The sequence below is a fragment of the Sapajus apella genome, unplaced genomic scaffold, assembly GCF_009761245.1.
Source record: "Sapajus apella isolate SASKATOON/1434 unplaced genomic scaffold, GSC_monkey_1.0 scaffold39, whole genome shotgun sequence".
NCBI classification, from domain to species: Eukaryota; Metazoa; Chordata; class Mammalia; order Primates; family Cebidae; genus Sapajus; species Sapajus apella.
Genome location: NW_022436979.1, coordinates 683,928 through 698,564, shown reverse-complemented (window position 1 = coordinate 698,564; position 14,637 = coordinate 683,928). Strand labels below are relative to the sequence as shown.

The following is a 14,637-nucleotide window of genomic DNA, read 5'->3' as shown; positions in this document are numbered from 1 at the left end:
TCCCAGATGTGAGTCCAAATCCCTGAAAGGAATGAGTGCTGATGTCAGAGGGCAGAAGATAGATGTCTCAGCTCAAGCAAAGAAGCAGTTTGCACTTTCTAGGCTTCTTAAATATTATCCAGACCCTCAGTGGATAGGATGATGCCCACCCACATGGTGAGAGGTCTTCTGTACTCGGTCCACCAATTTGAAAGTTCGTCTCTTCTGGAAACATAGACACACCCAAAAATAATGTTTGACCATCTGTATGGTATCCCTTAGCCCATTCAGGCTGACACATCAAATTAACCATCCGTGAAGTTATACTCACCTGTTTGTGGCAAACAATAAGAGATTTCCACCTCCCACAAGAAAACTTCTTTGCACATGGATCTTGGGTCACTCATGGAAAGGGAGAATCTCCTCTAGCGTTTACCAGGTAAAGAAGTACAGAGACATGGCACAGCACTAACTACTGTGAATTCAGATGTGGAAGCAAGGATAGCATGCATTGAATTGGCTCCAAAACCTCACATGAAAGACTATGTTGGCTGGCCTCCCTTATTGCCTTTCATAGTGTAAACCTTGCCCAAACGCTATCAGTTGAATCTGTGCCACCTTCTCCAACAGAACTAGATGTAACAGTGACTTGGGTTGGGTACCTGCATCCAGCACCATCTTAAAAGTTTGAATCATCCCCCATTGCAGAGTTCTTCAGTATATGTGAATGAGTGTTCTTGGCCTTCTGTCTCACTTGGACAGAGAGAAACCTTGAGCCCATTATCAAGATAACACCCCTTCCTCTTCCTGCCTGGAGGTTAGTGAGCAGTACCAACCAAAGCACCATTTGAACGGTTTGAGCAAAACCTACTGTCCAGACTTGAAAGATATTTTTTTTTCTTTTTTAGGGAGAGGGTCTTGCTCTGTCACACAGGCTGGAATGCAGAGATACAATCACAGGCCACTGTAGGCCAGAATTCCTGGGTTCAGTATTCCTCCTGCCTCAGATTTCTGATTAGCTAGGACTATAAGTGCACATTACCCTCCCAGGTACTTTCTTTTTTAAAAATTTTTGGTGTAGAGATGGGATCTCACCATGTTGCCCAAGCTGGTCACAAACTCCTGGCCTCAAGTGATCCTCCTGCCTTGGCTTCCCAAAGTGCTGGGATTCTAGGCATAGGCCACTGCACACAGACTAGGCTTGAAACTTTTAATCCAAGAGAGTATGGTGAGCCTTTCACTACGCTTGTTCATGATTCGGGTGATAGAATTCACACCTAGGTCTTCTCATCTGATCTGAGAGGCCTATGTTCTTCCACTTCCAGAAGCCACATCTCAGTCAGCATCTCAACATCACTGCCAAAACCACCAGAACTGTGAAGAGTCCGGAAACTGTATCCTATTTGCAAGATGCCACAGTGTCTTGGAGGTTGGCAGAAGACACGATACCCTAGGTCTGAGACAAAGGAATATCTTACTTACTGCACAAGAAGCATCATCTTTTATGCTTGTGTCAGTTCTTCCTTCCTCGCAAGTCCCACGGGGGTAATGCACAGTGGCACAGTTTCGTGTTCTTCACACATTGGTTTTATGCTGCAGCTAAGGAAATCCCAATATGTTCTAAAACACTGCAAACAATCCTGTCCAAACTTTGCCCATGAAGAGACCTTATCTATGTTTTACTGGAAAAAAAAAAAAAAAAAAAAAAAAAACTCTGCCATCTCATCCAGAAAGAGACACTACCTCTGTCTTGCAGCTATGTTTCCTAAACAAACAAAATGGAAGAGATGATACAGAGCAAAAGATTGCCGGTGAGTCTGTCCCTGCAAGGTGCAGCAATACATCGGGTACCTGTCCCCCAACATTATATGATAATAGGCCAGCTCTATTAATATTCCACAAACTAGATCTTCACATAAAAGACATTGAAAATGGCAGAGAGGGCCAGTCACAGTGGCTCATGCCTGTAATCCCAGCACTTTGGGAGGCCGAGGCAGGCGGATCACAAGGTCATGGGTTTGAGACAAGCCTGGCCAACATGGTGAAACCCCATCTCTGCTAAAAATACAAAAATCAGCTGGGCATGTTATGCACGCCTGTAATTCTAACTACTCAGGAAGCTGAGGCAGGAGAATTTATTGAACCCGGGAGGCGGAGGTTTCAGTGAGCTGAGATCGTGCCACTGCACTCCAGCCTGGGCAAAGTGTGAGACTCTGTCTCAGAAAAAAGAAAAAGAAAAAGAAAATGGTGGAGAGAATTGCTACATAATAATTAACATGTTAATTCACCTGAAAAATCTGATACAATAGTTCTAACCTTGGATATATAACAAAATAGTGACGAGATATATAAAGCTATTTTACAGAGACAAACTGTCCTATCTCAGCAGTACATAGTAAGATTTTATTACTCTTAGTAATTGATGGATCTATAGGAAAAAATAAAAGTTAATCTTTTCCCCTGCCCTCCCTGGGGAGAGAATTGAGCTGTCTAACATAGTCCTAATGGTAAACCTACCTGTATTTAAGAGCATCGACCATGAAGTTAGGAAAGTTCCTAGAATTTTTATGCTACAGAGGAAGGCAGCATGATTATGAGACTGATTCTATTGCACATTTAAGAACACTGGTTGAGCATATCACTAAATCTAAGTTTCTCATTCATGGAGAAAGTATTTACAAACATGGAGAAAGGCACACTGCAAAGAATGCTGAGGTGTTGGATTGGCAATTGGGAAGGCAGTTTCACGTGCAGTCTTTTGACTCCCACTCATCCACACAGAGTTGGCCACAAGCCTGGAACACCTCCTTACCAAGAGATACGGAGGCCACACAGCTGGAGCTTGGCTGAGCACCTGGTGTGGGAGTACCTCTTCCTGTTTCAAAGAGGATGAGTGTTCCTTTGTTCTGCTTGAGCTGGTCCAGCAGGTCCAAAGCTTTCAGAATTTCAGATTCCACGTAAGAGAGGATAAGTCCTTCTACTGCAACGCAGAGAAAGGCAGCAAGATTGTCAGACTGATTCTCTTGCACGTTTAAGAAAATTGGTGCACTAAATGGGTGCATGTCAGTTGCCTTGTGTCAGCTGCTGGAGGGTCCATTAGCCATGGGTGGGGGCAGGCCACAAACACACTGAAGCCGATCTTGTTCTGTCTCTTCCCTCTGTGAGTAAAGCATCATTTCCTCCAGGACTGCCTTGTGAAAGTTCCCCTTGGTGACTCCCATGTTAAGACGCAGCAGACAGACATGTGTAGGGTTCTTCCCTGAGATGGATAACCCTGTCCCTCCCAACAGTCGAAATTGGAGAGATCAGTATAAACGCAGGTTGAGCATATTGTGTGATTCTTAACAATATAAATACACAAGGTACCTTGAGAAATAATTCCAGGTGTGTTTTGGGGCATGTAAATCTGAGAATGATAGTTATTTTTTTAACAATATTTAATGGATTTTTAACCTTTAAATGGTTAACTAGTTTGTTTCGACTCTGTTTCACATTACTCTCATGATTCTTCCATTTTATACTCACCTTTCCTATAGAAAGTTACTCTTAATACTATTTTAACTGCTCTGATTAACAGATCCTGCCTCTTCACTAAGCCACCATTACTAGGATTTCCCCTTCCCAAACGTGTTTCCTGGGCCCTGGTGTCAGATGTATAAGTTTTTCTGAAGTGAGTCAACAGGGGGCACTTTTTAAGCCTCAGAAAGTCATGGCTTTTTAGGTTAAGCCCTAAGATTTACTCAAGGGGAGACTTTACACAGAGGAAACGCCACGCTTTTTGTGTTCATGTAACTGTGTAAAAGCCAAATTTACCAGCTCTTGCCCATCTTTCTCAGTTAGCAATCCCAAAATGTACTGTTGTTACCATGCATGAAATAGTGTGGGGACCTTTTTGATCATTCAACATGTGTCTTCTGTATAAAAATAGTGCATAAGCCCTTGCTATTTCTTAAGCATAATGAACAAGAAATTTCTTCATGTTTTATGTATTTTAAAGCAGTTCATATAACAATCTAGTTATATCAGCCTCATAGACATTGAAATGTTTGCACAAGCTTTCATACTTCAGTGTTTTTGTGTTTGGGAAGCCATTGAAGTCATCTGCTACTGTGAGATGTTCAAAGTCTTTTCTCTTGTTAGCTAAATTTAGCCTTCCGTCCTGAATCTTTCAGCTCCTTCTATGTTTTTTTTTCCCACAATGCATCCCTTGCTGCTTAACTCCCTTGTTTAAAAAGAAAGCTGACTCTCATTTACATCTGTGAAATTAATTTCTTTGAAATGCCGTCCTCATGACCACCTATTCTAATCTCATTTTTATTATGTTTAACAACACTTGTATCTCTTTGAAAATTTCTTTTAGTTGTTATTTGTCAAAGCTCCTATTGCATACTAAGGTAAATAATAAAAAATTCAAGTTAAGAGTAAGTAAAAATGATTTCATTAATCGTATGTATCATACCAATCATTAAACAACATATTTTTATAGGTTTTATTTTACTTGAAGCTATTTTAAATGAAAGCAACATTAATCTGGAATAATTTAAACTAGAATTTTGATTTGAATGACAAAGTTTAATGACACAAATAAGAATGAAATTATTATAAGATAAACCTGCTAGCCCTCTGGTCTTTAAATTTTTAAAGTTCATTACCACATTTTGAAGTTTAGGATAATCCATGTGTCCAGTTGTTTTCTTTTGGCATTTCCTGATACTGCACTACAGGCTATTGTGAGCTTTGTGTCAAATGAGAAATGTTTGCAGAGTATTTTGAGATGTATTTAGTTTTGGGAGAGAAGTAAAATATTTGTACTCATAATATCTGTTTGGAGAATTAGAGATATACTGGTCCAAGGCTATAACAGTCCAACTGAGAGAATGTGTTTGGTAAGACAGGGGTTAGGTACAGTTTTGTTCCTTTTTCTTCCTGGCAGTTCTCCTTGGTTGGTTAATCTGGCTACCAACTGAAGCACTATTTTAACTTGTTCATGACTACCTGACAAAGATTACAAACTTACTAACCTGGGTTGTGGTGTCCTTACTTCCCTCATCTTATCTCTGCTTAGTTACGTTAACTTCAACTGGTCCCTTACACTGCCCCGTTTCTAGATGCTATCTTGAATGCCTAAAGTTGGAAGTAAAAGGCTGAATGAAAATTTAACTTGCACGTCTGTGAACATTAGAGACTGCTCGAGTTAAGAACTTTAAGATTCTCAGGACTCTGTTGGTCCATTTCTTGTTTTCAGTTTGCTTAGCAGCACCTGTGCTCACATCTCTAGTGCTGTCCTGCAAAGGGCTTGCCTCTCTTCCCTCTGCTTCAATTAGGAAAGCAGGAAATTGACTCTCACTGCCCTATGGCACATGATTTTTTTCCCTGTGGTGAGGCTGGTATGATAGATTATCAATATAACATTTTGTGATATAAAAAGTTTTTCAAAATACTGTTTCTAGTGAGAAAAGGAAATGCTCCTCCAAGTAAGCAGGGTGTTACTTATGACAAAATGTAGAGTGTTGGACAGAGAGAACAATGGTGTAGTATCCACTGTGTTGCAGAGGGCTTTTAATGCTGTTACTGTGTTTAACTTCCTGTGTGTGTATGTATATGCTGCAATTGAGACAGTTCTGTGTAAATGATATGTCCTGATTGAATGAACAAATGGATTTAAGGCTGAATGGAGTCTTCATTTCCTCTTGTGGTTATGTTGGAATGGGGAACACCATTCAACAATGATCAGAAGAACTTTAGTGGAAGCTGTTTTTGGGAAGAGGTTAGATACAGCTGAATATGAGGAATTCTGTTTATGAGAGTTCAAAGCATGTCTTTGATATTGGGTCTCTAGGGCATTAAAAGTATAATACATTAGTCAGTCCAAGACAGATGAAACTACAGAATAAAAAAGTGATTTATGATATTCCATATTTTCTGATTTTTTGCACTTGAATAAAAATTTGTATTGCTACCACAAGAAAATTAACATTGCTGCTATTTCTACTGCCAATTATATACTTGTCCTACATTAGAACTATAAAATAGTGCTTGAATCCTGCTTCAGCCATATATTTTTCATCAGGTACATAAGCTCTCTAAACTTCACTTGCAACATTTATTGTAAAAATATCTAAATTTTTATGATCAAAACAATAATTCATCTAAACTATGGTGGTGCCTCAATGAAAATAGGCCATTGTCAACTGTATATTTTCTTGTTTTAGCTGATTTATATTTTCTGGTTTATCTAGATAATTAAAGTATTTCTAACTGACAGTTGGTTAGTAAAATTGCTATTTTATATGGATTACTTTAGTGAATGCCCAAGAAAAAATTCCCAAGGGCACTGTGGAAGGAATCTTGAGAATTCAGTTAACTCTTTCATTGTCTTACAGTAGACTAATGCCTAATCCAGGCTTCTCAAACTAGATACTATTGACATTTGGGGCCAAATAGATATTTGTTCCAGCAGTGGGCTGTCCTGTGCATTCTAAGATGTTTAGCAGCATCCCTGGCTTCTAGCTAGCAGATGCCAGAAACAGTCATTCCCCCATCTGCCTTCAGTTGTGACAAATAAAAATGTCTCCAATGTCCTGGGAAGGGGGAGTGAAATTACCCCCAGCTGAAAACCCTGCTCTAAGCCATACAGCAGGCCCATGATGATTTCATCATCTGGAAACCTGGTAACAACAGCCTGTCCCAGTGTTTGTGGACTCTGATGGTTGGGATCTTTTTCATATGCTGCATATTTCTCCAATAATAAGATCATATTTTCTTCTTCAGTCCTCTTATTAAACTAATGACTATCAAATAACTTTCCGTGACTAGTGTCAAACTCATTCTGCAGGCTTGCTTTTCACAAGAACTCATAACTTAAGTGATCTCAATACTTGGATATTAGATAATCAGGAATGCATTAATCATGTCTTTCTCTATATTATTTGCATTTTCTGGTAATTATAGACTAATGAGCATGCCCTTTATGTGATATTTTAGTTCACATATACCTTAATAAATATTTCAGCTTTGTGGTAATTAAGTAAATTGAACATTATTAATTAGAAATGCAGTCAGTGGATGTAGCTAAAAAATATTTTAGAAGTAGCATTTTTTAACGTCCTAATATTCTTTGAGTAAAATTGCCCATGGATTTTTTTTCCAAAATTAATTCTCAAGTAAGTAAAACTAAGTAGCTTTCTAATAACAAGAAGCTGTAATCATATGATTATATACACAGGGTATATTCGCTATACATCTGATTCTGTTATTCCTTATAGAAATGCATATAAAAAGAGGTATTGAGTAGAATCTTTCTGAAATCATTTCACATGTACAGTAATTTTTTTGCAAAGCTATAATTTTATTATTTCATGAAAATCATAAAGATAGCTTTGAAAATTTTAAATTGTAATCATGTCAAAGAAGGCTCAAAGGTGAAACATTTTTGATGAAGAATTAACCACATTTTTAGAAAGATCATGTGCTTCTCTAGTAAATTATTTTCCTAGTGCCTAACAATATAAAAAATTGAATCGGTGGTAGGGCACAGTGGCTCACACCTGTAATCCCAGCACTTTGGTAGGTCGAGGCAGGTGGATCAGAAGGTCAGGAGTTTGAGACCAGCCTGGCCAACATAGTGAAACCCTGTCTCTACTAAAAATACAAAACCTTAGCCAGACATGGTGGCAGCCACCTGTAATCTCAGCTACTTTGGAAGCTGAGGCAGGAGAATCACTTGAACCCAGGAGGCAGAGATTACAGTGAGCCTATATCATACCATTGCATGATAGCACAGGTGACAGAATGAGACTCTGCCTCAAAAAAAAAGAATCATCAACTTTTGGGCAGATAATATGATTCCTGTTTTTAATAAATGAATAACTGTTGTATGTTTGTTGCTCCTTCAAGTATTACCGAGATTTTTATGTTCTTTATATTTTAAAAAATCACTTCTAAATAAACTACATTTAAAATGTAAATGAGTGGGGTATAACACACCTATGAAGGGAGATAAACATATATTCAAATGGTAATATTCAATATTAGCTATAATTAATACCGGCTTTTGGCTTTGTCTGTTCATATACCACTGACAATTGCTCCTGAACTTTTCTTAAATTATGTCATGAATCAGAATTATATGAGCAAGTTCAGGGTTGTGAAATATTAAGTAAACAGAAGTTACAGTGCAGAATATTAAATTTGAAGTTTCAAACTTTCATAAAATTAATTTGGCTTTCATTAAAGCATTCATAATTGCTTAACTATTTATGTCTACTTTTGATTAGATGCTGGATTTTTTAATTACATTTAAAAATGCACTGTAATTTTACCATGACAAAATCATTTTTTTCAATTTTTGAAGCATTGAATAATGAAAAATAATGATACCATTGAAAGCGTTTGTTCCCCTGAAAGGGCCAGTATGCTACCATAAACATGTTCAAAGCCCTTAATAATTTTAAATCATTTATTGCAGAGCTAGTTAAGAATTTTGTCTGTCCATTAAGGAGTTGACAAGAAAAAATAAAAACATTGTAGAGATGTGAGTAATCTGATTAGCTATTGGGTACATTCAGTGCTTCTTGATATCAGCTGAAGCCGAATTAAATTAGTCACTGGTGCATTTGTCTGTTGGAGCCAGGAAGTCTACCCTATTTAATTTTAAAATAATTTTCTCTGAGTAAATTATGGCAGTAGCCACTAAAGAAGTCATATTACTTCAGAATTAGCAAGATCTATTTCTTTTAGAATAGACAGATAATTATTGACTCTTAAAAGATAGAGCACACATAAGCTCAATATAAAAGGATGGAGGAATATTTACCAAGCAAATGGAAAGCAAAAAAAAAAAAAAAAAAAAAAAAAAAAGTAGGGCTTGCAATCCTAGTATCTGTTAAAACAGACTTAAACCAACAAAGATCAAAAAGACAAAGAAGGATATTACATAATGGTAAAGGCATCAATGCAACAAGAAGAGCTAACTATCCTGAATAAATATGCACCCAATACAGGAGCACCCAGATTCATAAAGCAAGTTCTTAGAGACATACAAAGAGACTTAGACTCCCACACAGTGGTAGTGGAAGACTTTAACACCCACTATCAATATTAGACAGATCAATGAGACAGAAAATTAACAAGGATATTCAGGGCTTGAATTCAGCTCTGAACCAAGTGGACCTAATAGACATCTGCAGAACTCTCCACCCTAAATCAACAGAATATACATTCTTCTCAGCATCACATTGCACTTACTCGAAAATTGACCACATAATTGGAAATTAATTTAATCATGTCAAGTGTGCAGTTAAAAATATTATCTTAAAAGTAAATGAAAGATACTCTGGATTAAAATTCCACCAGAAGTAATGTTTACAAAGAAAATCAAGCCAAACACAACTAAAACTAAACTAAGAAGTTAGCAAACAATGAAAATCTCATGTGCCATAATATTTTTGATTGAAGAGTATTCACCTTTTGCTAGCATTTACTGAGAGTCTGGTTCATGATAGCTACTGCATGGGGAAAAACTGGCTCTTTGGTACTTAAAACTTTGGAAATTAGATGTCATGATCTCAGATATTTTTAATGGGAAAATTGAGGTTGAGAACAGTTGAGCAACTAGCCCAAAATGTCACTTTTAGGAGATGACACTCAGAAGAATCAGATCCAGACATTCCTCTCTTCTAGACTTCTTATTTATTTTTTTCCATGACATGTGTAATGGAATCACGAGTGCACTGTCGTCACGTCTTATGTGTTTTCAATCATGTAGTCATACTAGCACTGAAGAAAGGCTGCTATACTGTTTTTTGTAAAACAAGTGAAGTAATCTCTGGGGCCTGTCGAAACAGTCTTATGTGACAATATCTTATTACAAATGCACATTTATTCAAATGTAAGACCCATGGGAAGTTCAGCCTAAAAAACATTTACACACGAGGATTTGAGAGACACTAAGTACATCATCATACCAAAAATTTATGTGAAATGTGTATGCATAAAAAGGAATATATTATAGAAATGCTACATAAATATTTGGCTTATTTTATATGTAAATATATATGTCTGTTCTCTATGTGTATGAATGTGTGTTTGAACTATTGTGCTATGTTTGTGGAAAACCACGAGTAAATATAGAAGTATTTAATGAACACATCAATTTACAAATATATATTTTACAATGCTTTGCCTAGGGCGATATAAAATGGGGCATTTGACGCTGTGCAAGTCACTGGCTAAAGACTGATGCACAGAGTCTATAGCCAAAACTTAGTCCCATAAGGAAGAGAAGACATGCATACTTGAGTAATCAAAAACCGAGATTCTGTTTGAGAAGCTCAAGAGATGTACTGTCAAACTCTGTTATGTCTCTCTCCATTTGATTCTAAAATTTCCTACTCGTGTCGTATAATAGATCTGGCAAAATAAGAATGACTTTAAAAACTATTATATTTCTCAGAGACTGTTCACCAAAATGATGCCCAAGGCAACTGCATTTCTGCCTCCTTTATGAATCAGTAATACTGTACATAAAGTGTGTAAAATTGCACCTTAGTATCGAAGATTTATTACCTGGTGGAAAAATCTCCAAATTATATGCATAAAAATTACTTTCTTTCCAAATATTTCTTGAGTTTCTACTGATATAACTAAGCATTTGAATTACTTTTTTTCTCTTTTTATACAGTGCAAACTAGAGTATCAGGCATGTGTCTTAGGAAAACAGATCTCAGTCAAATGTGAAGGACATTGTCCTTGTCCTTCAGATAAGCCCACCAGTACAAGCAGAAATGCTAAGAGAGGTAAGTGATAAAAATATTTTATTTATTTATTTATTTATTTATTTATTTATTTATTTTTCTCTATTAAAATGTTTTGCAATAAATGTCGTTAAATGCACAATGAAGTTTGTTTTATACATATGCCTAATATTAATTATATTTTCGTTGAAACTATTTTTCCTTTAGCCTCAACTATTACAGCAAGAAATGATTTTCTGTAGATTTCCATTTATTTTGATCATAATGATGAGTTACTTCTTTCCTATGTGCTCGCCATATATAGGAAACCTAAACCAATGCATTCTGTAAATAATTGTCTAAAACGTGTGTTTTAGATCTATTTTTTTCTTTTAGAGCAGCAAACTGATTATTAATTAAAAAGTAAGTAATTTAGTGGTTTGATCAGATCTGTAGCTGCCCAATTACTACTAACCATTTTAAATGAAAATGTCTACCCCATGTATACTGTTTGTGTTTCATAATTTTCTATGGAATAATCGTATAAGCTAAACTTACTTTCGATCAGATGAAGTCTTTAAATGATATTTATTCGTTTAATATCTAATAAAAATAAAATTCATTTAACCAGCTATGTACTATAATATGTAACTCGACTTTTCTTAAGATCATTTATTATAGTTTACATTATTTATTATATTTGAAATATTGTTTTTGCCTTTTTAAAAAGCCTCCATGGTGGCTAGCTCCAGTCCCCAGCACGTCTAGATAAAGAAGGAAGTATGGTGAATTGATGCTTGTTTAAGTCAAAAACTATTTTAGAGCTTTAGAGCATTGTCATCAACAATTATCATATAATTTATTACTATTCAGCCTTTCTAATCTAATAATTATTACTGGGTACCCTTATTAATGTGAATAAGTAATTTTTGCCCGTTTTCCCTGAAAAATATGAAGAATGGATACGCAAATAGGAAAAATGTACTGAGTATAAAATTTCTTTCATATAAACTTATTTACTTAAGCGTGATATACTGAAATAAAATATAAATATTTTATTTCAGATATAACTTCTGAACCCCAGTTATGCCACTTATATTGGTCTTAACTCATTAAGTAATATTTAAGATGAAAAATCAAAATGAAACTAAATGTTATAGCATTGCCTTTAAGAGAGACTAATTTTATTATTCAAAAATAAATTAATTGATTTGAAAATTAAAGATAAACTACTGCTCAATCATTAGGCCATGTGAAGAATGATGCCAGGTGGTAGAAGAGAGATGCCACACTGCCTTCCAGAAGCCCTCTTCTTCTTTTTTTTTTTTTCCGTAAGTTTTTGGGACATAGGTGGTATTTGTTCACATGAGTAATTTCATTAGTGGTGATTTGTGAGATCCTGGAGCACCCATCACCTGAGCAGTATATGCTGCACCGTATATGTTGTCCAGAGCCCTGTTCTTAAAGCCTCATGCTTGCTGACTCGCCCCAGTCTAGGTTCAACTACCCAGTGTGGTTCCTTCTGTAATCCTCAGCCCTCATCTTCCTCAATACACTCTCTTCAACACAACCCAAATAAGGACTTTCACTACCACCTTGAATATACTAATTTGCCCCGAGATAATCCAAACGCTAATTGTTACTTTTTTTTAACTGAAATGCTTTGATGTTAGTGCTTTCCTTATTCCCACCCCTGAAGGAATACATTTTCACAGTGAAATTGAAGACACATTGACCTTTGAAAATCACTTCAAGTGGAAAACATATCCTACAAGGTTCAAAATCCACATGCCAGTTTTTTCACTGAAGACTATTAAGAACAACACTTGAGAAGTGGTCATAGTAAATGTATATCTCTAGTGTATCATAGCCTTTCAATGAGATTTTACTTCAATGAGATTTTCTGCTTTTAGATTTCGTTGTGAATGAAAAGGCATTTTTGATATAGCATTAATTTATCACAATCTCCCACAAGCTGCAAAAGGAACTCCATGTGCATTAAAGATGGAAGGTAACACATCTGAGAGGAGGGTCTCTTGTGAATAAACAATAATTATTTTTCACATTACTCAAATGTTCTGTACAGTGAATATATTAATATATCAAGAAGAAAACTTTAAAAGTCATATCCTCAAGAAATAAAGATCATTTGTGTTCAATTGTGCATAGAAGGAGAAGCAAGAAGAATTTAATCCTGCTGTGATGAATTGTCAGGGCAAAGCAAGTGCAGGATTTTGCTAGCTGCTATAGAAAAGCAGTACAGTCCATTTTGAACATCATTTTACACAGTGTCAAAGGCCGAAAGACAAGGAAATGTAAGACCGAGTTTAGTATCATTTCTCATCTTTCATCTGTTATTTACATTAGAAGCATGCCTTAAGAAGATTGTGCAGTGCAAGAAATTTTATTTAACATCATCCCTGTTCTAGAAAATGCAAGGAATAAACTACGAAAAATGAAATATTTCTTAAATATTTCTGACTTCCTACCTTTGAGATCAAATTGGCACGATAGTATGTTTTCCTATGTTAAAAGCAGAATTTTTAAATCTACTTGAAATGCATTAACACTAATAAATATAGATTTTCTTCATTAAAGTATGTATAAAGTTTTCTCCTATTTCCCTAATGTACTTGTTAACAAATATACATAAATTCATCCAAATACATATGTTCAAGCATTTTAAATAAATAAGAAGAGGTACATTCCATGTTTTAACCTCTAGATTCTGACTTTAAGTAAATAGGTAAGCATACTCCCTTCAATTAGTAACTCAACTATACAGTTTTCTCCTTTTCTAACTCATCAATTCTGTATTACAAAGTCCAGTGCTTTCAGATTCCTTTAATGGATTCCCTCCTTTTATTCCATCTTTTTGTGTTCACTGGTTGTTTAACTGCAAATAAGAAGTATTATTTGGAAGGTAGATAAAAGTCATTCAAAGAATATTGAAAGCTGAGTTTTGGAGGCCTCTCATATTTTTATGGTCAGGAAAATAAGAGATTCATACATGTGAGCATGATCTATTAATAGACCATTTTTTCATAGATTTTATGTATATGTATAAAATGCAATCCTAACAATTAGAAGGGACTTGCAAAACAAAAGTTCATTGAAAAAGAACATTGAAAAATATTGTAGAAAACATTTATTTTGCAATAGGATTTTTCTGCCCTAGACAAATCTTACATTGTCTACACAGCAGTGGTACATAAGCAAAGTAAATTTTAGATATTGGGCTTTTCTAAAGTGCTCCATTTGGTCATTCATTTCACTGGTTAGATTCAAAAGATCATTTTAATTGACATTTTGTATTTGTTTCAAATTTGGGTATTCCAAAGTTCAAAACACTTTTCATATGATTATGGCTTTTATGGTTTTATATGTCAAACCTCTTAAAATATAATTTATTTTAAATAATATCATTTTGAATATTTTAACCCCAACATGCATCTAAACACATACTCATCCTGCACCTTGATAGTTTGAATTGTTGAGTTTCAGTGAAGCCTGCATAGAGAAAGAAAATAACCTATGAGAGTTTAAAATAGTTCAACCATTGGGGAGGACAGAGCAGTGATTTCTCAAAGATCTAGAAATAGAAATACCATTTGACCCAGCAATCCCATCTCTGGGTATATACCCAAATAATTATAAATCATTCTATTATAAAGACACATGCACATGTATGTTCATTGTGGCACTGTTTACAATAGCAAAGACTTGGAACCAACCCAAATGCCCATCAACGATATACTGGATAAAGAAAATATGGCACATATACACCATGGAATACTGAGCAGCCATAAAAAAGGATGAGTTCATGTCCTTTGCAGGCACATGGATGGATCTGGAAACCATCATTCTCAGCAGACTGACACAAGAACAGAAAAACAAACACCACATGTTCTCACTCATAAGTGGG

General features: G+C 35.6%; 1 protein-coding gene across 6 annotated transcripts in view; it reads left to right on the top strand.

The window, feature by feature from the left end:
* The window catches only part of SPOCK3 (SPARC (osteonectin), cwcv and kazal like domains proteoglycan 3), a 539,501-nt gene that overhangs the window by 382,643 nt on the left and 142,221 nt on the right, over positions 1–14,637 (top strand). For all 6 annotated transcript variants that reach the window (XM_032298605.1, XM_032298609.1, XM_032298608.1 and 3 more), the window contains one exon: positions 10,661–10,775. In XM_032298605.1, the coding sequence (XP_032154496.1) occupies positions 10,661–10,775 (115 nt within the window). The remainder of the gene's footprint in view (positions 1–10,660; positions 10,776–14,637) is intronic.